This window comes from Sceloporus undulatus, chromosome 2, assembly GCF_019175285.1.
Source record: "Sceloporus undulatus isolate JIND9_A2432 ecotype Alabama chromosome 2, SceUnd_v1.1, whole genome shotgun sequence".
Taxonomy (NCBI): Eukaryota; Metazoa; Chordata; class Lepidosauria; order Squamata; family Phrynosomatidae; genus Sceloporus; species Sceloporus undulatus.
In genome coordinates, this window is record NC_056523.1 from 165,044,386 (window position 1) to 165,071,884 (window position 27,499).

General features: G+C 40.4%; 1 protein-coding gene across 1 annotated transcript in view; it reads left to right on the plus strand.

Moving 5' to 3' along the window:
• CA10 (carbonic anhydrase 10) overlaps positions 1–27,499 on the plus strand; it is a 432,159-nt gene that overhangs the window by 73,516 nt on the left and 331,144 nt on the right. The window contains exon 3 of the mRNA XM_042447577.1: positions 22,238–22,312. Coding sequence (XP_042303511.1) covers positions 22,238–22,312 — 75 coding nt within the window. The remainder of the gene's footprint in view (positions 1–22,237; positions 22,313–27,499) is intronic.

Genomic DNA, 27,499 nt, shown 5'->3' on the forward strand with positions numbered 1-27,499 from the left:
GGGGGGAAAGAAGGAGGGAGGGAAGGGAGGAAAAAGGGAGGAAAGGTGGAACAAGGAAGAGAAGAGGAAAGCAGGGAAAGAGAGGGAAAGAAGAGACCAGAGCAGAGAGCAAGAGGGAGAGGGTCTGGCTGCTTCTCCGGGGGTCTCTAGTGTCATGTCCAGTGGGGCTCCTGTGCTGTCACAATGCAGGAGGCAGGGATGCCCAGGACCTTCTCCTCCTTCTCTCCAGGAGGGAACCCACAAAAGCTCTGTTTGGAGCACCACAGAAAAGCAAGCAAACAACTCCCAGAATTCCATAGCAAAGAGCCAGACAAGAGTTAAAGCGGGGAGGGAAGCTCACAACCTGAAGGCACACATTACATGCACACACACAGAAGCAAAAGGGTGTCAAGCTGCCAAAAAGGGGAAATGGGATGACAGCAGAGGACTCTTCTTTTCTAACCGGTTTAAAGAGCTGCAATGGCTGCCGGGGCTCTGCCCTTGGCCCAGTCCTCTCCCTTTCCCTCCGCTTGAAGGGACCTCCGTGGAGCTCCCTTAATGCCCAGGCTGCCAAGGAGGGGACTCTGCCCTTGGCCCATCAAGTTACATAGGTTTTATCCTATTTTCTTCAAACATATGCCAGCATATGAAGCCCCAGCGTTTTATAGGGGCTTGCCTTCTTTCCCTCCCAAGAGAATCTTCGGAGGGAAGACTTCTCAGTGAGGCTGAGAAGCACTCTCCCGGCCAGAGTCCCTAGGCTTACTGAAATCCCCCACCTCCCTTCCCCATAGAAATCAATCCAAAAACTGAGTTTAAAAGGAGCAGAGGAGAGCCCTTTGGGTCTGCATCTGGGAGAGATTTTAAACTCCGTTTTTTGGATTGATTCCTATGGGGAAGGGAGGTGAGGGATTTCAGTAAGCCGAGGGACTCAGGAGAGGCGAGCTCCATGGCCCAAGCCTCCCTTTTCCCTCTTTCCTGGGGGCAGCGCCTCTCCCGAGCCGTCCAACCACTGAGTGGCGACGTCATCAGAACACAGCCCACAAAACTTAATACAGCAAACCGTTCTGAGAACAGTTTCAAGAAAAAGGAATCGCAGTGCGGTAAACTGCCGTTCTGATCACGTTTTGATTTCTAATGCGTTAATATCCGTTCCAGGAACGTTCTCATCACGTGATGATATGGAACGTTCTCAGAACGCAGAGCGATAATCTTCCAAATCTTTTTGTTAAGAAAGGAAGAAAAGGTTGATAGTTGTGCGATAGCTTAAAATATATGATAATGCTTAAAGCTGGGTGTGTGTGGATCTGTTTTGGGTTGTGTGAAGGCAATTAATTTCTAGTAACATCTGCTATAGCATTACTGATGTCAGAATTAAAGGAATTCATGCCAAAAACCATCTTTAATAAACATCTCTGATGGAAAAGGTGGACAGATTACAGCAATGCTTTTTCACACATCTTTTACTGTAAATCTCTTCTTCAAAAGCAAACATGACTCATGGAGTATGAGGGTGCAAACAGAAGCTGGTCACTGCACATCAGATGGAAAGCAGACAAAGGATTGACCAATGAAGCATGTGAGGCTGGTTTGTTGTGTATTTCTGCAGGACTTAAAGGAATACAAAAAAGCTACCAACAATGTCTAGAACCTGCTGCTTCACAAAATGTGAATGTTGCTCAGAATTGTTTCCAGTTCAGAGAGTAATAAATGTGCTGATAGCTTAGCCCTAGTCTTGCTGCTGTGAGTGAGGGGCCTAGAATACCCTACCATTATGGAGGAGGAAGTCACACTGAGGCAATTTTCCCTTCAGTATTCGTATAGTGAAATGTTTTGGAAGTGCCACAGTGTGATAATATTTCAAATTACTACACACATAGAAAGAACATGTTTGTCCTCCACTCCCTAATGTTTTTCACAAAATAATAACTTGCAGTGTTATTGGGTAATCCCTCCCCCCAGTTGGCACAAAGTCAGTTTATTGGGAAGGTCACATTTTTGCCTCAGATATGTCTATGTGAATTGGCTCTTGTCTCAGTACTGGTGTTAATAGCAAAGTAGGCAACCAGTGCTATTTCAGTGATAAATCCTTTACATCTGAAAACATTGGTAATGGTGCATCTAGCCATTCATTATAATTTAATGAATCATCAGCCCTCTGTATCCATAGATTTTTTATCCATGAGTTTACGTGTCAATGGCTTGAAAATATTAAATATATATATATATATATATATATATATATATATATGAATTCCAAAAAGTAAACCTTGATGTTGCCATTTTATATAAGGGACACCATTTTACTATGCCATTGTATTTGATGGGACCTGCATCCACGGATTTTGCTATCCATGGGGGTTCTTGGAACTACACCCCTGTGGATACTAAGGGCTCACTGTAGCCTCCAGTAAAGAGAATGCTTTATGCACTTGGGCTAACCCAAGTTCATGTGTGGCTGTGAGAAGCTTTGCTTTCAAAAACAGGGGAAGATGCAACTTCATAAAGGCTGCTGTTTGTTGCATTATGAATTGTGTCCTTCCTCTAGTCCAGTCTTATGTAGTAGAAGATGCCTTTCTCAGGTCTTGGTTGATGTGAACCTTGCTTTCTCTTCTCAAAGCCTTTCTGTGCCTTAGGGTTGCCACGAGTCAAAAACTTTCTGTGTCTATGAGCTTTCAGGTTGCCTGTTAACTTAAGACAGCCCCATAAATTTCATAGGGTTATATTAGGCAAAGAATACTCAGTAGTAGTTTTGCCAATTCTCCCCTCTGAAAAATAGCCTGTAACATCTGGTAGCCAGCGTAGTGGTTTGAGCATTGGACTACAACTCTGTAGACCAGGATTTGATTCCCTGCTCTGTCATGGAAATCCATTGGATGGCCTTGGGTGCATCACACTCTCACCCCCAGAAAACTCTGTGTAAATTTGTCTTAGAGTTGCCATAAGTCAGAAACTACTTGAAGACACACACAACAATAATTTGTTGTCACTCTCTTATCCAAGTACTAACCAGGGCTGACTCTGCTTAGCTTACAAGATCAAGCAGGATCTGATGCCTTCAATGATTAGAACCTCATCTTGTCTAAATCATCTGCGATAAGCATTAGGGAAGGAAGCTAGTTCCCCACCCTGCAGGTTAAAATGCCAAGCAAGAGAGGGGTGTCCATGATATAATTTAGTATATTTAAGCTGTGTGGTACAGTAGCCCCCTTTCCCCATTTCTTCCACTGAGAAGGACAGTGTGACTACTGTGAAGTACTTACCTTGCAAAAAGAATATAAAGTGAAAAAAAGGAATAAGAGAGTTATGCATAATTCCAGTCACAGGGAGGACTACACAATTCATGGTTACAGTTTTTGCTGAGGCATTCCCTACAGGGTAAGATACGAGAAGCAGAAGGGACACAGCTATTCCACTCTAGGGATGGAAAGAATATTCATCATTATTTGTTTCCTGTCTAAAAATATGTTTCCTGACATGTGGGAAACTCAGGCAGAATAATAGAATTGCAAGAATTTTGTGCAGTTTTTATCTAATATTCACACATCTTTAAGTGTTACAGGAAATTATTTTACTCAAAAAATGTGTGGTCTTTCTGCTTTGTGTGCATGCACACACACACACACCACTGTTTCCAAATAGCATGTGTAATTTGTGTGTGCAGGACTGCTGGGTTTTTTTAGGAAAAACCCACCAATCACAGCAAAAAATCTTGCACAAAAAGGAAACAACCCCCCCCCTCCCTAAAATTCCTAGATACAAAAACTACCTGTTTCCTGTGCAGAATAATTTCCCAGGATACTGAGGATATGTGAATACCAGTCTAGAATTGCACATAAATACTGTTTTTTTCTACAATAAGGAGAAAACTGAACATTAACATCTCTACTCCACAGTTACACATCTGAACATGCAACTTTTGTCTCCCCTACTGTCAGAAAATGTATATACCACCACCGAGGTTCATCCCTACCCTGTCAATGCTGGCCTCTGATCTTCAGAGCTGTCCTTCCAATGTTGCCATGGTCAACATGTGCCCCACCCTGGCTATGGATTCTGAAGCATTCACAGTCTCTTTGGGGCCTTCCTTCATCTGAACATAGAAAGGTGCTGGAGAGGTATTGACAGTCTCATGACCTTATGACTGTAGAACACTACCTAAATCAGGGGTGTGTAATAGCAGACCAAGATATGTTTTTGGACTATAGTTCCCAGCATCCTTCAGCATCTGAAGCACCATAGTTGAAATCCAGCATCCAGCTGCAGTGTGTCACCTCTGTTCTGTTATATTATTTCAACCTGTGTCTATTCATGGAGCCAGGCCACCAACAGGGGAAGCTGGACTTAAGCCTTTGTAGGTATTCCCTCTTTTGTGCCTGGCATGGTAATCATTAATCAGATAAATCATTAGCTCGTTTCCAAGTGGGTGTGAATTACTGAAAAGAGAAGGAGAGAGATGACATCATCCATATCTAATTCAGAGGATGCCCTCTTGCCAATCCCAGTTGGGCCCAACAGTCAGCCAAGTGGAGCACCATTGTTTTGTTGTCTGACTGTGTATTCTGTAGATCTCTTTTGTGTTAGCATAGGGAGGATACCTTTTTTATTTCATTGTGTTGCTGTCCCTTCAAGGTGTCTTTTTAGTACTCCTACTCTCCATTCTTTAGACACTGTCGCATGGTAAACAAACCATACCCCATACAGTTCATTATCACCTTTTTGCTGATGTAACCCATATTAGCTCTATGTGTGACTGATTTTCTGGAGTGCAAACATGTTTTCTATAACACTTTTTAAAAGGATAGGGCATCCAATACTAGCTGCCCATATTAAAGGAGTTGTTTGCTTTGGATCCAATGTTGGGAGAAAGAAGGGATAAGACAGACAGACAGACAGAAAGAAAGAAAGGATTTTCAATTAAGAGGGGGGAAAGAAGAATATGCAGATGTTCTGTTTGCATTTGGTGATGGTGAAAGTGAAGGATTTATAAAAATATAAAAACACGATGAAAGCATGTATAAAAAATATTTGCTGAACCACAGTGGGAATAAGGAGAACAAACACAAGTACTTGGGTTGGATAAGGGCCACTTTATTGACCTATTAAACTATTTAACTAATTTAAACTCTGTGATAAGCAACAGTGAGGAGTAACCTCATGAGGGAGCAACTGGTAGTAGGTCACCAGCAGACCCCCTCCTCAGTGTGATGTAAGGTACTACACTCAGCTTCCTTTGGTAGAACACGACAGAGCCTTAAGGAGAATCCAATACCTGGGTAGATCCCTGGCCAGCCCTAATGGAAGGCAAACCCAGGTAATCCCCCCGCCACTAATCACTGACTTAAGGTGAGGACACAGCCCTAGGGCTACCCCTAAGAATACTCTGCTTCTCCACCCCCTGGTCCCATCACCTAAAGAAACAGTACAATCTTTTCTCCCCTCACTACCTGCCAGGGACAAGAGGTCAAGAGTCTGCTTAGCCCCTTTCCCTCACCAGGCCAGCTAACAGGGCTCTCACCCCTTGCTGCAAACTACCCCAAAACTAGATATTGTACTCTTCAAAGAGTTGAACACCATCAGCTCTATAAAGCTCAGGCCACATTTGGGGGTGTGGTAAAAATGAATCAACCTTTTCATCAATGCATTCTTAACTTCCCTACAGACCTGACTTCAGCATATCATCTCTGGGCAGAGTTAAAGTGCCTTTCAGATTCTGACAATGTTCTGACCTGGCCCTATCCAGACAATGTGGATCACCCTCACTCTGCCAATTCTGGCAGAAAAAAGTGGCTGCCACTAATACATGCACCCCAGGCCATCAGCCTTGAATAATTTGAAAGTCATGGACTACTTGAAAAATCAGGGCTTTCCCCTTCAGAAAACCAGGGCCATTACCTCCAAGGTGAATGACCAGAATGTGTGGCAGAGGCCCCTTGCATTCCCTGAAGAACAAAGGAAGCAAACCATGTGTCCTCCTTACCGCTAGGGAAAGCAGCACAGCAAGAGAATATGCAAAGGAGTACTGTAGTCCAGAGTCACACAATACCAGCCAGTCAGTCACAGCAAAGGGCAGAGGTAAGAGCGTAGTCACAAGGGAAATCCAGCGGTCAGATAACTTGAATACAGGAACAACAAGGCTGAAAGAGTGGTTGTTGACTGCAAAGAATGTATGCAGCTGGAGGTCTTTTAAAAGGCCTCAGCTTCTCTCAGCTGAAACCTGTTAGCTCTTCTCTTGCCTTCTAGCCTGGAAGACTGCCTCACAGACTCCTTGACCTGTCTTCTCTCCACAGGTCCTAGCACCTGTAGCTAGAGTCCATAGAGTCTGTTTCTCCTTCTACAGCTTCATAAGCAATAGCTTCCTGAGCCTCCTCTGAGACTGCTGAACCAGGCAGCCCCAGATATGCCCCTGCCTCAGTCTCCTCCATTTCTTCAGAGTCTGAGTCTTCTGACTGTGTCTCCAAGTCAGGCCCAGGGCAGTCCATGACAACATGCCATTGCAAGCCCTTCTTCCCCAGACTGTAGCTTGGTCAGTCAGGCCCAGGTGCAACATAAAATAGCATGCCACACTGCTCAATAGAGCATACTATGTCTCCAGATCAAACCACAGAACCTCTCCTTTGGTGTCACTGTTGTAGTCCCTAGATAGCATCCTAAAGCCTACAAAGGAAGGCTCTCCCAGGAACAACCACAGAGCATGCAAAATTCAAATGACCTCTGAGCTCCTGAAATTCATGCACAGTGGCTTTTCGATGTTGTAACAAAAACAGAGACTCTTTCATACAAGACCTATTTCATGGAAGGCTACACTCCAGGTTCTGACAAACCTAATAGAATCAATCTTAATCCCTCAAAATATCAGGCAGTGGCATGGCCCTTCAGTCTTTTCATGAGCAAGAGGGACACCCAGCTTGTCCACCAAGGAACAGAGCCCAGTTATCCGATACACACACTGACCAGTCCCATTATAAGAGCAATGTACTGATGGAGGTGGGGAAAGCTCTACTAGGAACTACCTTTCTACAGCATCTTGAAGGTTTTAAAAATGGGCAGTTAACCAAAGTGGCTCAAAATAAAAATTAGGCAGAAAGACAAGCTGTTTTTTCAGCAAAAACAATTATTTTCTTTATTTAAAAGGCAGAAAAAGATAGCAGCAGAAACCAACAGAACAGTTTATAAAGTAAGCTGTTTCTCAAAGTAAAAGTGTGTGGGGGGGAGGGGGGCGGGAAACAGAATGGAAGTTCTTTGCCTAACCAATCTGATGGGGGTTGGTTAGAAGGGAGTAGCTAAGCTTAAGGGGTTTACAGACTAAAACACACACATGGATTTTCTCATCCTCTGGCATGGAGAGGATGACTGTGTGTGTCTGTATTTAACCTTTTCCTAACCTGAGGGGCTGATCTCCTAAGAGTGAAGGGAACACCTCTGGTAGGGCAAAACATGACTTCATACAAGATTATTTAAAAAGCATGTGCTTACAAAAGGGCAGAGTTAAAGTGCCCTTCAGGTTCTGATAATGTCTCTTAAGTGGTCTGAGCAATATCGAACAATGAAGTTGCGTGCACAGGACAAATAATGAAATACAGATATTTACTCTCTTTGAAACTGAAGTGTTTTCCAGCCTCTCTGGAGGCAACACAGTACCTCACCATGGGGAGTGTCCCAGTTTGGCAATGGAAGTAGACAAGTCATCCAATATGCTGCAACAAAATGGAGACATGTTAAGCCCATGTTGCCTTATTTCTGAGCTCGCTCTGTAAAGTTGCTTTTGTAGTCTTCCTCCCTTGATCACTGGACCCAAAGAGGAAATTGAGGGGGTGGATAGAGCCTAATAAATCTCATGGCTCTACTCCTTGTAGTTAACATCACTGTGTAGCACACTGTGACCTTTTACTTTTTACCCTTGGGGCTAGCAAAGTCAGCTCCTTCCTGCAGTGTTATGTGGAACTGGCTAACAGTGAAAATGTATTTGCTGTTGTTTTGAAGAAAACACAATGCGGGGGGGGGGGGGTGTCTGCCTTGGAATGATTTTATTTATCGAGGTATTTTATTTATCGAGGTGGAATAGTAGTGCCCTTCATAATTCCTTGTTTTCACCTCCTCTTGTCCTCACCTCCCATCCACTCCCTAGTGTTCAGTTTTACCATGCATGCTGTAGTAGAGATTTCATTGATTGCATAACCGTGGATGCATTATACATATTATGTTTCTCCATAAGCACGGGCAGCAGTTTTTCTATAGTTTAAGATACCCTATGGGAAAGTTCAATATTAATTGCAATGTGTTAAGATTCACAGTGGAATCAGCAGAGCAATCACTGCACCAAGATGCAGGAAACCATTGGGGCATGAATGATTATACCTCCATTTACAGTTGTATTTTATTTTAGTACTTGGTTCTGGAGACCTGTTTTGTCTCAAATTTAGAATAATTTGAGGAAAATTATTGAGTGGGGCCAGTGGGGGCACTAGAGGTGTGCAGGGAGTGCATCCTGTATGGGGCAACACCCCAGAAAGGGGTGATACTGGCGGAGTGCCCCCCAGCTGCATGCCATCTACTCATGAGTACAGCAGCATGGGGCAGCAAGAGGGAGGGCAGAGTACCCTCCACCTCCCTGTCATGTGCTGTCAACTCACAAATAGAGTTGTAGTAGATGGGGATGCCCTGGGTGAGGCTAAAAGGGATCTTTCGTTTGTGATGAATTTTTATAGGTTTTCACACACATGTTCCCCTAGTATATAAATATATATGCACAGATTTTGTGTTTGGACAATTGCATTGTAAAATTTGTAAACATGGAAATGCTAAGATATAACAGCTTTGGCTTGTGTACTAATTTGAGAAGTGTGAGTTATGTGAGTTTGCACTGAAATACAAACCTAACTAATTTCTACATATCCCATAGAAAGTATCATCACACAGCATAGGGCTGTACAAGATGGAATATTCTTCCTTTTTAAAAAATAAGTACCAAACAAAACTACATATAGAAAGCCAGATACTGGTGAAAGCAGTTTTTCATTGAAATGCTATTTTTCTATATGCAGGGATTATTTTATTAATGTAAGACCATTCAATTCCATAATTACATTATTGTAATTTTCTTGTTTTGTAAGCCACCTTGAGGCCCAGTTTGAGAAAAGGCAGTGTATTTTTTTTTTTAAAGGAAGGGCAGGAAAGATAAGCTTGTCCCTATAGCCATTGCAGCTACCTCCCAGCTATAAATTTACCACCTTCATGATAACTTGACTCCTAGTTGTAGAAGTCTGGCTCTGGCTGTCATCTTTGAAAATGCCAGGAAAGTCTGAAATGTATTGCTTAACATAATAATGCATTTTTATTTGAAGACACTTTAAAGGAACAAAACTAATTATATGGTTTTGATGTATGGCACCACTTTAGATTCTCACAGGAAATAATCAGATGAATCACACTTACTGAAGGCGGATGATGCTTATCTTTCTCTATTCCCTGTTTCTTTCCATGTATCTGATTGTGCTTTATTCTAAATAATACATTGTATTTTTATTAAAGAGATAAAAACAAACTGTTTTTGTTTACCAAGACAAGATGTAAATTCTCCACCAGAAAAGAAGGATTAGCTTACTTTGCTTAGGGAATCCTTTTCTGCTGGGAGCTTGGAATTGTTAATATACAACACTGAGTAGTCCAGTCTGAGATGCTATGTAACTGTTTTTGCCTCTAAAACAGTAACTTGGAGTGGAAATGGCTGAAAATCCAGTTGGTGAAAGCTAGCAACAGTGCAAAGTAGGGCATCACAGTGTTTTCACACCATAGAGAGTGACATAGCAACCAGAGAAGGAAACACAGTTGTAGTCTAGTTGTGTGTGAGTGGACACATGGGGAGAGCATGCAAGATAGACTCAGGCTTGCAGCTGTGAGATTTGATTTGGTTCAAAATAATTTAGCTGCTTTTGGTCCAAAGCTCCCCATTTATTTCATTTCTTTTGAAGAAGGTAGCCTGCAAAGGTGTCAGTTTGGATGGAATGGTTCTGTGGAAAGGTAGAAGGAGCTTTCTGAGGCAAACTGATTTGAAAGAGGTCAAGAGTGATTGGAAACAGAGGGGGGAATGAACACAGTCTCTCTTCTGAGCAAGAGAGACATAACATGGGATTGCACAATAAAAAAGTGTTTCTACTCTACTGCCATTCTTCCCAGTTCAAGGAAAGGACTTTGAGGAAGGTCTGTTGTTTAGTACAGTAGGGTTATTGGGTGAGGATGTTCCTTCAAGAATCCAAGATGAGTATAAGAATTAGTGATAGAAGAAGCTCTGGAAGCATTCTGTTCATGGTAGTTTCCAAGTGTAGAATAATATAAATGTGTGCAGATATAGGCATTTGGGTTTATTTTATCCACCATAAACTCTGCAGTTCATTACAGTATTTTTAACTGAATGGGCACACATATATTTGCAGATTTGGGAATGGTAGTCCATTGAAATTATTGTCATGGCTCTAAATGCGATGGACCTGAAAACATATGGCAAGAACCTTTGCATGTATACAGTCTGTTCTTTTTTATATTGTATCCTAAATAAAATAATGGTTAAGCAAGGGAAAGACTGGTGGTCAAGAGTGAGATTTTAACCTGACATATTCAAGTAAGAAAAGTGTTATCCTCATCACTGCACATGTTTCTATCCACTAACTTTTAAAAATAGTTTTTTGTCTTAATTACAGTACCATGTGTTTTTCTTTTTTACATACCTTATAGGTATATCTGATTGGTTGATATGACTGGGTTCATTATAACACCACTGTTCTCATTCACAATTAAATGTCCAAGGGAAGGGAAGTGAGCAGTAAATCATGCTCATGAAGTGATTTCCTGAATGAAGGTTCTAAATAATTAAATTACTATGGCAATGGAAACTAGAGGTCTGGATTTGTGGCAGACATCTCCACTCCAGCGTGTGTTCTCTTTGCTTCATCAAGCCATAAAGGAAGCATTCTTTATGGCCATCTGTTTGCTTTGAGATTTACTCAGCACTAAGCCCAGTTACATTTGATAGTATTGGTTGATTATTGTGATGAAGCTGACAGCCTTGAAAATTGTGCTGATAGTGTGCTAAGGTCTATCTACCACCCTGACCTCTAACATATGTTACAGGTTTTTTTGAATAGTTTTGTGGTCTTGGAATAAGTATGCAGTACCTAAAATGATACCTCTTAGTGGTACCAAGGAGTGCTTAAAAACATAATATGAAAATGTGAGTTTTTTTAGTTATGCAGGTCACATTCTCACAATTAGCTCATTGATTCTCTGTTACTCCCAGTATTAGTTTGCCCCTTTTGTAATCTAGAGTATTCAAGCAACTCACAACTAAACCCCAATAAAGGCCTGATACAGACCGGCCAAAATAAAGCTGCTTCAAGTCACTTTGGAGGTATGGTGTTTCAATGATACATGCATCCTAAGAGTCCAGAAGCTGCACCAAAGCCATGCTCCAGTCCTAAGGACTGGAGTGCAGCTTTGGTGCAACTTCCAGACTCTTAGGACTCATGCATCATTGAAACAGCATACCTCCAAAGTTACCTGAAGCAGCTTTATTTTGGCCTGTCTATATAGAGCCAAAGTTATAATAAAAGATTCACGTTAAAATCAATGAAAGCAAAAATGCAGCAAATAAGAATTGGATTAAAGCCCACATAAGAAATACGCATACAGAGCTGTCCTATCCAAAGACTGTTGTAGTCAAATGGCCAAAGCTGTACTACATTTATGCCAGTGGAGCAGAAGTGAAAGAAGAATGGCTTTTCCCCTTTTCTTTCCCCATCATGCTGTTGTTTTACAGATTCCAACCTTTATTTTCAGTGGGAAGAGAGTTCCAGCTCTGCACAGACCTGCTGCAAGTTGGGGGCATATCTGGGACTGGTATTACATACAAGGTACCATAATGGAGAAGGTAATCTCTGCAGTCTATACCCATTTCATCTTGGAAAGCATGCGCTCACAAAAATGGGCTCCTAATACAGGCTGATAGGAAAGAAAGCTCTCCAGCACGTTCTTTAATATCTTTGATCAAACTTTGCAGTCACAATATAGCTTGGAAACGTATCTGAGAAACAATTTATCCATTGCAAATACGTTCTTCAAACATCCCAAGAGGTGACTATATACATTGGTGTCATCTGTTAGCCAATATAGAAATCAAATAGACTACATAATCAGGAGCAGAAGATGGAGACACTCAGTCCTCTCTCCGAAAACAGCACCAGGAGCAGATTGTTGCACAGACGACAAACTGCTAATATATATATGAGTAAAGCTGAAGAAGAACTGTAAACAAACCACCATGCCAAAATACAGCCTGAAGAACACTTCTGTAGAATTTAAAGATAATGTAAAGAAGCAGAAGCAGAATTGCACTAATAAGCCTAACTCACTGACAACCAGAAAAACTCTGGACTGAAGTCAAGGGCATTGTCAGGGAGGAGTGTAAAAAGTCACCATCTGTAGCAAAAAAGAAAGAGAGGCCTCAATAAAGATGACAGAAATAAGATCAGAAACCTGAATGCAACTGTTTAGCAATTTGTTTGCAGGTATAAAGAGAACTACTATAAGAATCAATGCAGCAAAATAGAAGATGACAACAAAAAGGGAGAACAAGAAACCTCTTCCACAAGATCAAAAAATCAAAAGGAAATTTAAACCAAGAAAGAAGATGCTCTATGATCGGCAGACATTACATGTCCAAGTACAAATGAAAAGCTGATGGAAACAATACACTAAAGAATGTATAAAAGAGATGAAAAGATGACTGATTCATGCGGAGAAGAACCATTTGAAGATGAATCTACAGTTTTAAAAAAGTAAAGTGGAGGCTACACTCAGAGCTCTTGGGAGAGATAAATCACCAAGAACAGATGGTATACCAATAGGATTACTTCAGGCTATAAAGACAGAATCTACTCTAGTTCTAACTGAAATCTGTCAACAGATATAGACCATAAAATAATGGCACACACAATGGAAATATGCATTCCAGTCCTCAAGGAAAGGGACACCAGGGATTGTTATAACCACAGGCCCACTGTATTATTTTCCCATGCAAGGAAAGTGATGCTCAGAATTCTCCAACAAAGACTCTTACCATATATGGAGTGATAAATGTCAGATGTCCAAACTGATTTTAGGAAAAGAACAGGCACTAGAGATCCTATTGCAAAGATATGTTGTATAATGAAGTGCATCAGATATATTGGAGATGAACTAACATGTGCTTTATAGATTACACCAAAGCCTTTGCTTGTATAGATCATAAAAAACTGTGGATTGCTCCTAAAGAAATGGGTGTGCCACAACATTTAATTGTCCTGATGCATAATCTGTACTCAGGACAAGAGGCTATCATCATGTCAGAATATGGAGAAACAGAATGGTTTCCAATTGACAAGGGGATTGTGCAAGCCTGCATTTTATCACCCTGCCTGTTTATCTTATATATTAAAAACATCATATATAAAGTAGGATGAGACTCAGAAGAAGGAGGTGTGAAAATTGGAGGAAGGAATAGAGAAAGAGTCAGTGTGTGTGCTTGGTGGGGGTGGGGCAGAGAGCCAAAAAGGCAGTAGGATGAGCAAAATCATAGGGATTCTGAAAATGCAGCTGAAATTGCGTATTTTAGAAATATGAAAATCTCTTCTTCAGCTGGATTGTGTGAGGAGTTTATAGTCCAAGATAGCTGGATAGGTCATTTGGGGAGATTTTTCTCAGAATTCCAAAATGCAATATCTGAATTGGTTGTGTAGGTGAACTAAAGAGCATTTTTCTGTATATGCTTGATTTTTCATTGATGCAATAGTAAAGTTACAGTAACTTGTTAGTAATGAGTAACTTCACCAGGTGCCTTTCTGGGTCACAATTACAATAATTAGTAGTCCTTTTACATGATCAGAATAATGAATAAAGTACTTATTATTATTATTATTATTATTATTATTATTATTATTATTATTATTAAGCTTTATTTATATAGCGCTGTAAATTTACACAGTGCTATACATATAATTAAAATAGATAAAATAAATCTGCCTATGATATAAATTCTACACAAATAATTGAATAACACATATTAATTCATGTTAACATTCAGTAAAATAGGGCAGACAGCAATTTAAAATAACATCAGATAACAATCATGCAATGCCTGGGAACACTTCCCTGAACAGTATAGTCTTCAACTCAGTTTTGAAGCTGGTTAAAGAGGTGATGACCAATGCTTGTGGGAGAAGGAGCAACATGATGATATAATCCAGCAAAAGGGACAGATCTGGGATGGGGCAGTGAAATCCTAGGCTGGGACAGCAGACCTTGACTACCAGAATGGAGGGCACAAGTGGGAAGGTAAGGAGAAAGAAGCTCAGATAAATAAGGAGGGACCAGCCAATGCAGGGCTTTAAAAGCCAACAACAGAAGTTTGTAACAAATACGGAAATGGAGGGGGAGTCAATGGAGGGATGACAATAAACAAGAGATGTGATCAAAGTGGTGAGTAGACATGATAGTGTGTGCAGCTGAATGCTGAACAGAAATTAAAGGACGGAGGTGAGAAAGAGGAAGCCCCTCCAGAAGGTTACAAAAATCCATTCCTGAGACCACTAGGGCATGGACCAGAATCTTGGAAGTGGAGGCCAAAAGAAACAGTTGGATTTTAGCATTATTATAGAGAAAGAATCTACATGCCTTGACTATGGCCTGTAACTTTCCACACACTATTTCACTGACTTCCCTCAGTATTTCCATGCCCTGTTTCTATTTTTTATTCAGGTCTATTCTATTGAAGATAAGGCCACTGCTTAGTCTGAACTCTTGTTCATATGCACTGGCAGCCAAGCCACATTGAAACCCAAGAGGCTGCTCTATAACTATCAGCAGGATTGGTCTGTGTGCAACAGGATGATATAATCAAGTGTCATAATTAGAGCAGATTACTTCTTATCTAAGGAGGTAAAGCCTCAGGCCTACAGCTCTCCTAAGATGATGCCACTCAGAGACTACAATGAAATGAACAAAGGAACTGACTTTAATAAATATAGAGCCACACTGCAAAATCCATCCCTGAAAAGCCACTTCACTTTTGTTTGCTGTTTTGCATGCATAAAGGGGAGCTGCTTGACTGATGGTGCCTCTGATCCATAACATACTCAGTCTTCCACTGACAGCCAAAGCACAGTGGGCTAGAGGAAAACCCTGACATAGCAAATAAATAACCTTGTGCTTGTAGAAATTTTTATAGAGTTGGAGCAGACTCTTAAACAAAAAGTAATCATTTTACTGAACTTCAGGAATTAAGACTGAGGCAAAGCCTACTGAAGGCAAAAGAAGAACATCTTGGCGTGTTACAGAGCGCCGAAAAGCGGCGCTCTGCCTGCGCAGTCATTAGCTGCACCGAGAAGCCCCAGTGGCCAAAGCAACGTGAGCTGTGCAACGTGCAGACGCAGCGCGTCCGCTACGTAAAGATGGCAGCCCCCATGTGGAACGGGCGCCACCATTTTGTACGGACTCGGTCTGTACTAGGGTTAGGGGCGTCCGGAAGTGATGCCCCTTTCTAACCCTAGTACGAACTGAGTCTGAACTACTATGCCCGTCTGTAATGGGCCCTTGTTTTGTCAGACTGTTCCTTTCAAATATTGGTAGGCTGGATGGTCCTGTATTTCCATCTTTGAAAGAAAATAATACATTGCTCATGGCAATAAGTGGGCATTTCATTTGGTTTATTTTTAAATTCATAAATGTCTTTATAAATTTGATGGAAACAGCATGAGATTTTTAAAAAAAAAACTCAGGAAAGGAAAAGTGACAGATTTGTCTGTTTAGGCAGAGAATTTGGAATGCTTAGGCTTTCAAAGTCTGGCTTGATACCTTTGTTTACACGTGTTCATGCAGTTGAGTTAATTTATGACCTCCCCCTCTTCCGTCTTTACAATGGTATGGCAGGCCAGTGCAACATGCTCCTCTCTATTCTAAGAGATGGGCACATGCTGAATGGGCAGTGCAGATGGTTGAGAATTTTGGTTCGTTCAGATGTGATAAATGCTTACCATAATTTATAAATAGGTTCATAATTTTGACAGAAACAACTTGACATTTAAAAATCATAATGAAGAGAAAGCAAAACTGGCAGGTTTGTCTATTCCTAGCTTCCTCATTTCACATCAGTTTGTTTTAAATGGATTTTTGCTGTATTATCTTGGAAGATTCAGTTTTTGAAATGAGAAGCATTTGCACATATTTGATGCCTGTTCTATGAGTGTACTTTCTCCCTCTTCCTCTGTATCCATTTTAGGCCAACTCATAAGAGAATCTGCTATCCATTCTTCATATAATTGGGTTTTGTGCACTACAGGTTGAGTCTCTCTTATCCAGAATTCCAACATCTGAAATATTCCAAAGTCTAAAATTGACCACATGGATGGCTGAGATAGTGACACCTTTGCTTTCATGGTGGCTCAATGTACACAGACTTCGTTTCATGCACAATATTATTAAAAATATTGTGTATAAAATTACCTTCAGGCTATGTGTTTAAGGTGTATACAAAACATAAATGAATTTCATATTTAGACTTGGGTCCCATCTCTAAAATATCTCATTATGTATATGCCAATATTCCAAAATCTGAAAAAACTCTGAAATCCAAAATACATTTGGTCCCAAGGATGTTGGATAATGGAGACTCAAACCTTTATACATTTTTATCTGAACCTTTGTCTAAGAGAAGGGAGCCTTTTATTCTCACAGCAGCTTCTGAGCCTGATGAAGCTGAGAAAAGTTGGGTTGGTGCTGGGTCACCTCCTTTCTGGTTGATACTGAAGATGTGAACCTGGAATATCCCAGTCTCTGTTCAATACCCTTGCTTTTATCATTTCACTGTGTTACTTACCACTTTTTCTCTTCTACGTCATGGCTTGCAGTGTTCAAATGTGCCATTATTTCCTTGACCACTACTTCCAGTTTTTCTCTTCCCTTTTATCTCCAAATGCTTGTAGCATGCTGCTTATTCCCACCAGAATATATTCCCAGTGATGATAACATAGCACTGTAAATCACTTTCCCATTAAATAATACCTAGAGCGATATAAAAACATATATTATCAGAAAGCTGAAGTGTGTACCTCCTTTGTAGGGACAATGGCTAGGAGAACAGATCTTTGAGGTTCTCTCTAGAGGCAAAGAGAGGATGTGGTGTGGACTTTGAAGGCATGGGCATGTAGTATGTGACTTTGTGGAGACAAGAGATGTTGGAATAGGCCTCAAAACAATATAACATAATTAAAATGAAGGGAAGAAATTTTAGGAGTACTCCCATGCTATTAATCACATGGCTGTCCCAGTTCAAATAGTGTTGCAAAAGCAAAGCAGCAGATTGCAGATATTGCCAGACAATGACAATTGATCCTATTGCTTTGGCAGGAGCCACCACAGCCCAATTCAAGGCAAGGCTTGCATGCAAAGCCATGAGTTAGCTGAGAGCCTCAATGGACATAACTCATCTACCTGCCATTATTAAAGACTTTCAGTTGTTTGTCACAGTCCCAGATGATTGATGTGTTTCTGCAGTGGTTTGTATATTGTAGCAGGAAAGATTTGCCCTGCCTGTCCAACCTTTGTAGATCTGTATACATTTGTAGCTCTGCTGCAGCCAGCACCAACTTAATATATTGTACTGCCTGAACAGAGCAGCACATGCATATCTCCTGTTCCAAATCAGAGTGCCCAAAGCTACCCATGTTATTTTGGCTGGTGAGGTAGGAAATCTTGTAGGTTCCTTTCCCTTTCCATGGCAGTGCAAATGCATTAACAATAAATTAAATAACTTTTAAAAATTCATCCCTTTCATGACCATAGAAAATCTGCTGCTTCAGGTGGCTACCTTACCTTACCAAATGATTGCAGTTACAGGTTTCTACAAGCATGTAAAGGGATTAAACATGGACAGTGTTTTCAACTGTCTGTTTTGAAAAAGCCCTTCTCAGGAGACAATATCACAGTGCAGTTTTAAAATCAGATATGCTTTAGGTGGAGCAGACAGGCATCCTGCCATCTGATCAGATGGATATGAGATTAAATAGCATTGGCCCACTCTGCTGTGCATGCAGGAAACAGGATGCTCAGCAAGGAGTATTTCTCTGCTTTCTCATTTTGATTTCACAGCCCTGTCTTTTAGGGACAGCTGCTACAAATCCAGCACCCACCGACAAATAAGATAACATGTTAAAACAATCCACATTTAAAATCCATCATTTAAAATTCACAATTTAAAAATCATCTAGATAAGCCTGCCAGAAGAGACTGGTCTTCAATGCGTTTTTAAATTCAGACAGTGTATTCAGCTGCTGAGTCTCTTCCAGCCAGTCATTCCATAGTCTAAGGGCAGCTGAAGAAAAGTCCTCTGGCTGACAGTTGCCATGATAGCCCTGGATGACTGGAATAAACATCCACTAGAGGATCTGAGTGAGAGACTGATCTTTAAGGTTTAAAACAAATACCTAGCTTCCTCATTTATCTTATAAGATGTTTTGCATCCAACTAATGGAAAGAAAGGGGAGAGAACCCCTCAGTATTGCAAGGCTTGCCCCCAACTCCTCTTTGGAGAGTTACAGACCACCCATTTGGGGCGGGCTGCACCCGCCCTTTTCCCCGATGTATCGGGGCCTCAGCTGCCAGACCGGCAGCCTCCGAGGCCCCGATCCGCCACTTTCCAGGCTGCGGGGAAGCGGCAAAAGGCCCCTTCCCTGCAGCCTGAAAAGGGGTGTCCTTGGGGCTTCAAGCCCCAAGGACACCCCGCGGCGGCGGGGAGGAGGAGAAAGGGGTTTCTCCCTTGCTTCGTTGGACGCAGCCATCTGAAGGCTGCGCCCAGCGACACAAAGCGGCGCCGCAAACCAGGAAAGAGCTCTGAAACGGAGCTCCTTCCTGGTCTGCGCAAAGGGCGCACTAAGCGCCCTGGCGCGGACCGACAACGTCACGTCCGCGCCACCCTGTATAGAGGCGGCGCAGTCGTGACGTCGTCATGATGGCCCCCATGTGGAAGGGGAGCTGCCATTTTGTATGGACTCAGTCCGTACTTTCATGGTGGTTTGTAACCCGCCTTTGTTTACTTGGGGGAAAGACCATAAAACATTTCCTTTTGTTCCACAGAGAATGTCCAGTTCTCCTTGATGGCATAAGAGTTTGCTTCCTTACATGGTGGAGTGCAAATTCATGTCAGACATGTAGTTTATACTCTATTATCTCAGGAATGTTTTTCCGAGGTGTCAAATGTAGAGATGCCAAGACTGGAAGAAACATATGTCCCTGGGAATGTTAATGTATAGAATGTATGAAAATGTAAGCTCAGATGTCTGTTTGTACAGTTTTGTTGGGGTTTGTAGTTGGTGGATGGTGTTGGTGATTGTTCTCGCATGTGTCTTTGGTAACAAATAAACAAAGTGCCTCTATGGAGATAAGCCAAGCGTCAGTTTGCCTTTCTTCTAGCAGCTGTTTTCCTGGCATGCTCCAGCAGCTAACAGTTGTTTATCTTCAACACAAGGATTCCAAGTTTACTCTGTGCACTCGCGTTTGCATCAACAGGGAAGTGACTTCCTTGCTTGATAGCATAGATGGTCCCTTTGTTTTTCTTCTGTACTTTAGGATGGGGCATGATGGAACATTTATCTTTCTTTCATTATTTTCAATGACCTTCTGATCTCTGGAACCCTAATCATGAATATTTGCTTTAACCTATCTAGCTAGCTCCATTACTGTCCTAACAGACGGTTAGCACAGTTGTTGGTGCATTCGCCTCAACTTCATAGTTGCCAGCGTAGTGTAATTTAGGATTTGGTTGTTAGTGTTTTCCTTGTGAGTTTTCCTTTAAGTATGTTTACCTTGATGCTTGTTGACCTGATAAGGATTTTATAAATATAGAGTACCCTAGCATTGCTAGGTCATTGCCTCCTTTCTGGTACAGTTGCACTGTGTCAGCTAGTTACTTAGCACAGACCATGATAATCTGGCTTTCCTGTTCAGTGGAAAAGCTCATAAGCAGACAAAAATAGACTGTTTCTCACTTCTTATCCTGTGCATTAGCCAGTGAAAAAATCTGAAGGTGAAACATGCTTATAAATTTTGGTGCAGTATCTCTTAAAAATCCAATTTCCAAAAAATGAAAACTGGAAGTACAAATGTTTTGCTCTTTTTATTCTTGTGTTTTCCTCTGCCTGTCAGCTGTCAGAAGGATTCAGGCACAGTACAAATCAACTACAGACCACAAATATTTCAGCAAATAACTGGTGGACAGCTGAACGATTTCCATAATACTTTCGGGAGAGATTGTGTGGCAGTGGTTATATGTTATTGTGGCAATAATCCTACACGCATCATACTGCTGAAAGTAGGCCCTCTTTTGGCATCATTTAAAGTGTGTTTACACAAGAGGACCACTATCTCCTTTTCCATCTTTATTTCCATCACCTCCCTATGCAATTTGAAAGCTGATTTTCTAGAGCTCCAAACCAAGTGGGGAGTCTTTGTTTCAGACTGTCACCTTTACATTTTGAGGGATATGGAAGAAAGGGCAGGGAAATTTGCCTCCAGGTGTTCTTAGATTCCAGCTGCTATAACTCCATGCCCTCAACAATGTCAACAGGGACACAGGTTCCTAATTCCTGCTGTAGAAGTTATTAAACTAATGCATTCTCGTCAGGTCTTGTGTGCTGGCCTTTGGAATGACACTGTTCATTTTTTTAAAAAAAGAACTTTATTTCAACTTTAATGCTGGATTTCCATGCAAAGCTGATTCACAAAATAATGTGAGGGCTGCAGGTTCTTGAACCCTGTGCTGATTGCTGCAATTCATAGTAGTCTTCTCCCTGCCCCTCTCCCCCCCCCTTATATTTATACATTGAAAAAAACTTTGTGCCAAAGAACTCAGTGTTTGATTTTGTTTAGACACATGACATCAGGTTTTGTTGTGTTTCAGTAAGAAAATTGCCAAGTATTCTTTAAAATCTTTAAATATAAGTTTCAAAGGGGCCATTTTAAACCAAGGGTGGGTGGGAATTATGAAGCTTTCCAGATGATGCTAGACTGTGACTTTCAACATGGTTTATCATTGGTTATCCTGGCAAAAGATCTCTTGGGATTTCCAGAGCAAAGAACATTTGGTGGGCTACAGGATTCCCAACCCTGTTTGAAACTAACTCCAAGATTGTGTTTGAGTGAAAACCAGTGGAAACTGGTCTTTTCAAATGGAGATTGCCCTTTCCCTTCACACACACACCCCAACTGGCTCCCAGCTTGCCCACTCTTCAGTGGCAGCTCAGTGTTTTAGGTCAAATTTTAAAGATGTTGGATGCATTTTGCAGACAGTGCAGAACATCTTGGACACCTCCTTTTAAATCTGGACTAAAACCCAGAGTAGATTTATCATTCCACTGACATGGCAGCCACCACTATCACTCCTACTTTACTCCTTGCCTATCTGCTATTTTCCACCCTATTAATGGTGACTTAATTGGCTTTTGGGGCAGCTCAGAAGGATGTTCACAGCAAGATTCCCCGCCAGCTTCATGCAGGGGATCAAGGGTGAAAGCTTACTAAAGCAACATATGGTATTATTCTTCAGTTCTATTGACTACTCAAAATTAAGGAATTGTGCTACAGTGTCATTTCAAGGTGGGAGGAAGGGAACAAGTCCAGGCTTGACTCTCCTTATTATGGGCTTTGTTTCTCCTGCCCTTCCAGGCCTAATGGGCAACCGCCAATGTTGTTGTTGTTATTATTATTATTATTATTATTATTATTAACCTTTATTTATAAAGCTCTGTAAATTTACACAGCGCTGTACATACAATCTTTTTAATTGGACGGTTCCCTGCCCTCAGGCTTACAATCTAAAAAGACACGACACAAAAGGAGAAGGGAGTGGTGGAGGGGAAGGGGCCTTTCTAGTAGGATAATACATATAAAATACATAGCAATACAGGAAATGATTCAATAAAACAGACAACAAAGAAACATCAAATAGCATGAATTGTTGGTGCCAATCTTATTAATATGAGCAGGGTTTGCAGTTCACCTTGAGAACAGGAGCATTGTCTTTTTGTATTAACTCTTCTGAGTTCTATGTAAGACTATGATGATGGGGTTTTTTTTTTGCCTGTTCTGGAAGTTGTGAACAAAATATGGAATACTACTGGAATACAGAGCATGCTGCTATGAACCTGTTTTCATTCCTGTTTTTATTTTCCCTTTCCTGTAGCTCAACAGAATTCACCAAAAATCCATGAAGGCTGGTGGGCTTATAAAGAGGTGGTCCAGGGAAGCTTTGTTCCAGGTAAGCATTATAATTCCAATCAAATATTCCTGTGGATTGCTTTTCTTTGTTTTCTCTTTATGTATATGATAGGAAGCATGTACCAGTTCATCCTAAGTCCAGGAGTGCTGGATATAGCATACAGTGCACAACAATCAGATCAGCACCATATTTGGATAACTTATATTTGGAAAGCCTCGTGGTTTTTCTAACCAGATATTTTAAGCCTCATATCAAGTCAGGGGAGAGATACGAAAACCTGCTGCTGGCTTTAGCTGTAACTATGTGCATATGGTGGGAAGTGGTGGCTTAGTGTTTTAGACATTAATACTGGTTATCAGAAGATCAGAAGGTTGGCAATTTGAGGCCCAAGTGCTGAATGATGAGGTGAGCTCCTGTCACTAGTCCCAGCTCCTGCCAACCTAGCAGTTTGAAAGTATGCAAATTCAAACAGATAAATAGGTACCACTTTGGTGGAAAGATGACAACATTTTGTGCCGTTGTGCTAGCCACATGACCGCTGAACTTGACTTCAGACAAAACTGGCTCTCCAATGTAGTAATAGAGATGAGCACTGCCCTCTACAGTCAGTTATAACTAGACATTCATGACAAGGGATTACCTTTATGTGCATCCAACCAACCCTGGAATCACTGTAATTCTTTCTTTCAAAAGATTGTTTCTTCCTTCAGTTCTTTTCAGAACCTTCCACATCTGCAAGGGTAGAAAGAAATGGTTACAAATAAAGGAACAATACAGGACACTGTTTAATAAAGGTGGAGGAGAGATCAATTCTGACTTTACTTCCACTAAACTACATTGATTATTCTAAGTCAAAGTGTTGCATGGTTTATTACTTCAGCTTAGGAAGGTATATGTATTCAGTGTGGATTATGCTTTCATAAACAAGGAGGAGTGGTAATTCATAAACAGTGGTAATTTTTCTAATGGGATCTCTGGAATGAGATAACCTTGGAAATGTGCAGTGTTCTGAATGTTGTAAAGCTGGAAAGAAAGATGCATATGTCCATCATTGCTCCCCAGCTGTTTGGAGGTACTGTCTCTGTGGCTTATAGTCTTCAGCAAAATCAACATCCAATAACATATGAAATGCATGCCTGCAACATACAATTGAGCTGGCCCCGGATTAGAACATTTGTTATCTTGCACATAACTTTTATGTGGATGTTTGCTTGCACCAAATGGAAAATGGTTATTTCTTTCCATTTTGATCATGTTGACAAAGAGCTTGTTATCTATTTATTCTGGAATAGCAACCCTAGTATTCACATAAACCTCTAATTTGTTTAAATGATCATGGGCTGGAATCAAATATAGATTAGACAAAGGTTTTCTCATCTTACAACTGAAAATTTGATAAAAGACAGCAGAGTGGGGTGTGCATTTAGTTAAGAAAATAAATGATCTGTAAATGGCCCTATATATTCACTGATGTATTCACTTGTTTTAACATCTGGAAATCTCTTTTTCTCTGTTAATGCGTTATTTGACGGGGGGGGGGGAGCTTGCAGCTGGCAGGTATTGAACCTGGGACCTTCTATAAGGAAATAATGTGTTCTCCCATAGAGCAGTGCCCCTCCCCCCCTTTCACTGCACAGGATGTGTGCACTGCATTAACCATCCATTTCTCAGTAGACCTGAAAGCCACAATTTTAAAATGTCAGTGAATAATATTGGTCCTATGAGAGCACATTGGAAGGCACTTGAATTTAACAAAAATACAAAAAAGAAAAAGAAAACCCTCACAACAGTTTTCCAAGGGTATAGAGTAATCACAAATCTGTCTCATCGGCTTCAGCCTGGAATGCTCAGCAAGCTGAAAGCTGTTTCCTGACTGTCTAGGTGCATAAATAGAATAGAAAATAGAACATGCTAAAGTGTTTCTACATTCATGCTCCAGGTCCTGCAGAGATTTGTCTTTGGTGAATACTTCATAAAATGCAACCATATGCTCCTTTCTTTTTTTGTTATTGCTGCAGACGCTGACAAACCACATTTCTCTGACTGCCTTTGAGGGTTTTTGTTGTTGTTTTTCCTTTTCCTTAAACCTATGAAAATATCTAATAGATTTGCAAGGATACATCCAATGGAGACATTCTCCTAGTCTCATGTTCTTGTCACTGAACAGATTGAAAAATGCATTAATGGAGAAACGTATTTCTATTAATAATTAATTAATCAACTGCTAACTATATTTAGCAGTTGATTCTTTAAAACTCCAAAACATTCAAATTACATGTTACACACAAAGCTTATACTATTACTTAATATGAGTATGTGCTTTTGTTGCTTTTGCAGTTGCTTCCATTTCTGTTTTGCCATGCTTATGAGTTGCATTGTAATATATACTTTGGGGTAAAGAGATAAATAAAGATAAATACAATGCAATCATGGAGAAACACAGGTATCTCTGGTGAGGGTATATGACTATCTGTGTATATTGTGAAAGTCTGGTGCACTGACTGTGTTTTGACCTGAGAGTAGCCTGACCATCTTTGGTCATGTGCAGATTTGATAGTTTAATGTCTCAGGTATTTGCAACCCCTTTGCAACTCCTTTGATTATGGAAGTGCTTTTTCTTGCCAGCACATTAATGTCAGTCATAGCTGGCTTTATTTGTCATAATATTTTTCACACCAATATTATTATCCACAGCTTCAAATTGGCTTATTTGAGATATAAAAACAATGTGCGATTATAAAAGAAAGAGGGTGCTTCCACTCTCCTCTGCCTGGCCATATTGGAGAGGGGAGTATACAACCCTGAATCTTACCCAAGCAATAATGAATAGAGAAGAAAATAATATTAAAGAATAATCACTATTTTTTAAAAAAGTCTTTATAGTAATAATAATAATAATAATAATAATTATTATTATTATTATTATTATTATATTTTTCTATAGCGCTGTAAATGTACACATCGCTGTACATACACATAATCAAATCAATAAAAATATAAAACCTGCCAATGGCATACAATCTACAAAATACATATAAACAGTAGGTAGTAATATAAAATAAAATTAGTTAAAAAACAGGCAACAATAAAAACATCAACATCCACTATCTAATCGAATATCAGATAAATATTCACACAGTGCCTGGGAACACTTTCCTGAACAGGGTGGTCTTCAACTCAGATTTAAAATTAGTCAATGAAGTGATGACCCATGTTCGTGGGGGAAGAAGGATCCAGGAGTGAGGGGCAGCAAGTGAAAAGGGACGAATCTGGGACAGGGCAGTGGAGATCTTAGGCTGGGACAGCAGGAGGATTTCAGTTTAGATTCATTTTTCCCCATTTTTCTTCTGAAAAATGTTACTACCATATTACTTTTTATCACAATGGGCCCTTGTTATCCACTGGGGTTTGGTTCCAGGATCCCCCGTGGATAACAAAATCCATGGATGCTAAAGTCTCATTAAATATAATGGCATAGCAAAATGATTCCCTTGTATAAAATGGAAAATCAAGGTTTGATATTTGAAATTTATACTTTTTTTTAAACATTTTCAAGTCATGGATGCTTGAATCCGTGGATTAAAAAAATCCATGGATAAGGATGGCCAGCTGTAATGAGTAATGCACTATTTTAGTGATAATTATTTTAGAACAGTTAGTGATAATGCTGAGCTTTTAAAAGTTACTATTTGAAGTTCTGCATATATTCTCTGAAGTAACTTGCATTGACATATCCAGCACCATTATTTTTTCTATGTTTGGGGGAAGGTACTGCATTTTTATAGATATAGTGTTGTATTGCTCTCTTTTCCTGTACTGCATTTCTTCTGGCAAACATGTACAAGTTGCTCAAGCTCTGTATATTTAACCCCAGGGCATAAGAAGTCATATGAGCCCCATTGTTTGTAAATTGCCTATGAGTCAGGTTTGAGATTGTTCAAGTCATCACCTCACAAAGCCTGACCTTCTGGCCTCGTTTTTTGTGAAATGCTTGTAGCTGACCTGAAAAATGCTTTTGTGAACTGTATCAAAATACCTTTGAAAAGTAAATACCACTCATGAGTGTTTGGAAGAAATAATTCTCTTTATTTACAAGGGAGCCCAAGTGGTGGAGTGAACTGCAGCAATTTTCTTAGTCTTGAGCAAGAAGCATGACCCTCTCATAAAAATGCCTTGGAAATCATAAATCAGACCAACCAGCACTTTTAAACACACGATCAGGTCCATCAACTGTTTTAATGGGGAAATATAATCTATTTGGATTTTCTCATTTTCATGTCCCATCTTTGCTCCCAAGGAAGGAATACATGACTGTTTATGTGGTACCCAATTTTGTCCACATAGCAGCAGAGTAGCTGTGTTGGCCATGCCACAAAATACAACAAAATCCAAAATCCATAAAAGAGCAATAACTTTATTCACCAAGCAAAATGCAGAAAATACGTTTTGCAAACTTTTGAATTTGACTAGTTTCTTCATCAGGGAAAATGTTTAAAATGATACAGGAGAAGAAAAGTAACAATGTTGAGTCACATGCCTATATTTTGTTTCAGAAGTAATTCTGAGAAACTGTAATTGGCCATAAGTCCACCCAGGGAGTTTCATTTGTTGTTCTTGTATACTTTCATTTCTGATATACACAGATTAAGAGTTTTTTTATGACAAAATTTATTCATTGCTATTGTCTTGCTCAGGCTAAGAGAGTGCAACTTCTCCAGTGAGCTTCCATGGCTGAGCAAAAATTTGAGTTAGTCCAACACACAGTCCATGACACCACACTGGTTCCATTGTGAGTTATACACTTAGGCACAAATCCAGCATTCTCACCATTATAGCATTAGATCTGCATCATAAATATAGAACCTATCCCTATATTTCAAAATGCAGGTGTCATATATCATAAATACAGGTACCACAATCACATCTATATATTGGTTCCATCAAGGGGTTTTCCCCCCCGTACTTTTAACTGAGACAGAGTTGTTTTCTGAAATCTGTACTTTGCAAACTTTGAGGTACAGGTCTTCTTGTGAGGTTTACAGAAATGTCTATATAGGGAAAAATGCACATAACATGTATATATTCTGGCTAAGTCTACATTAAAACTTCACTGTGACAGTATAAATTAATAGGGGATATGTGTATATATTTAAAAGTGTGCGTGCATCCGCATAGAGGTAGGTAGGTAGGTAGGTAGGTAGGTAGGTAGGTAGGTAGGTAGGTAGG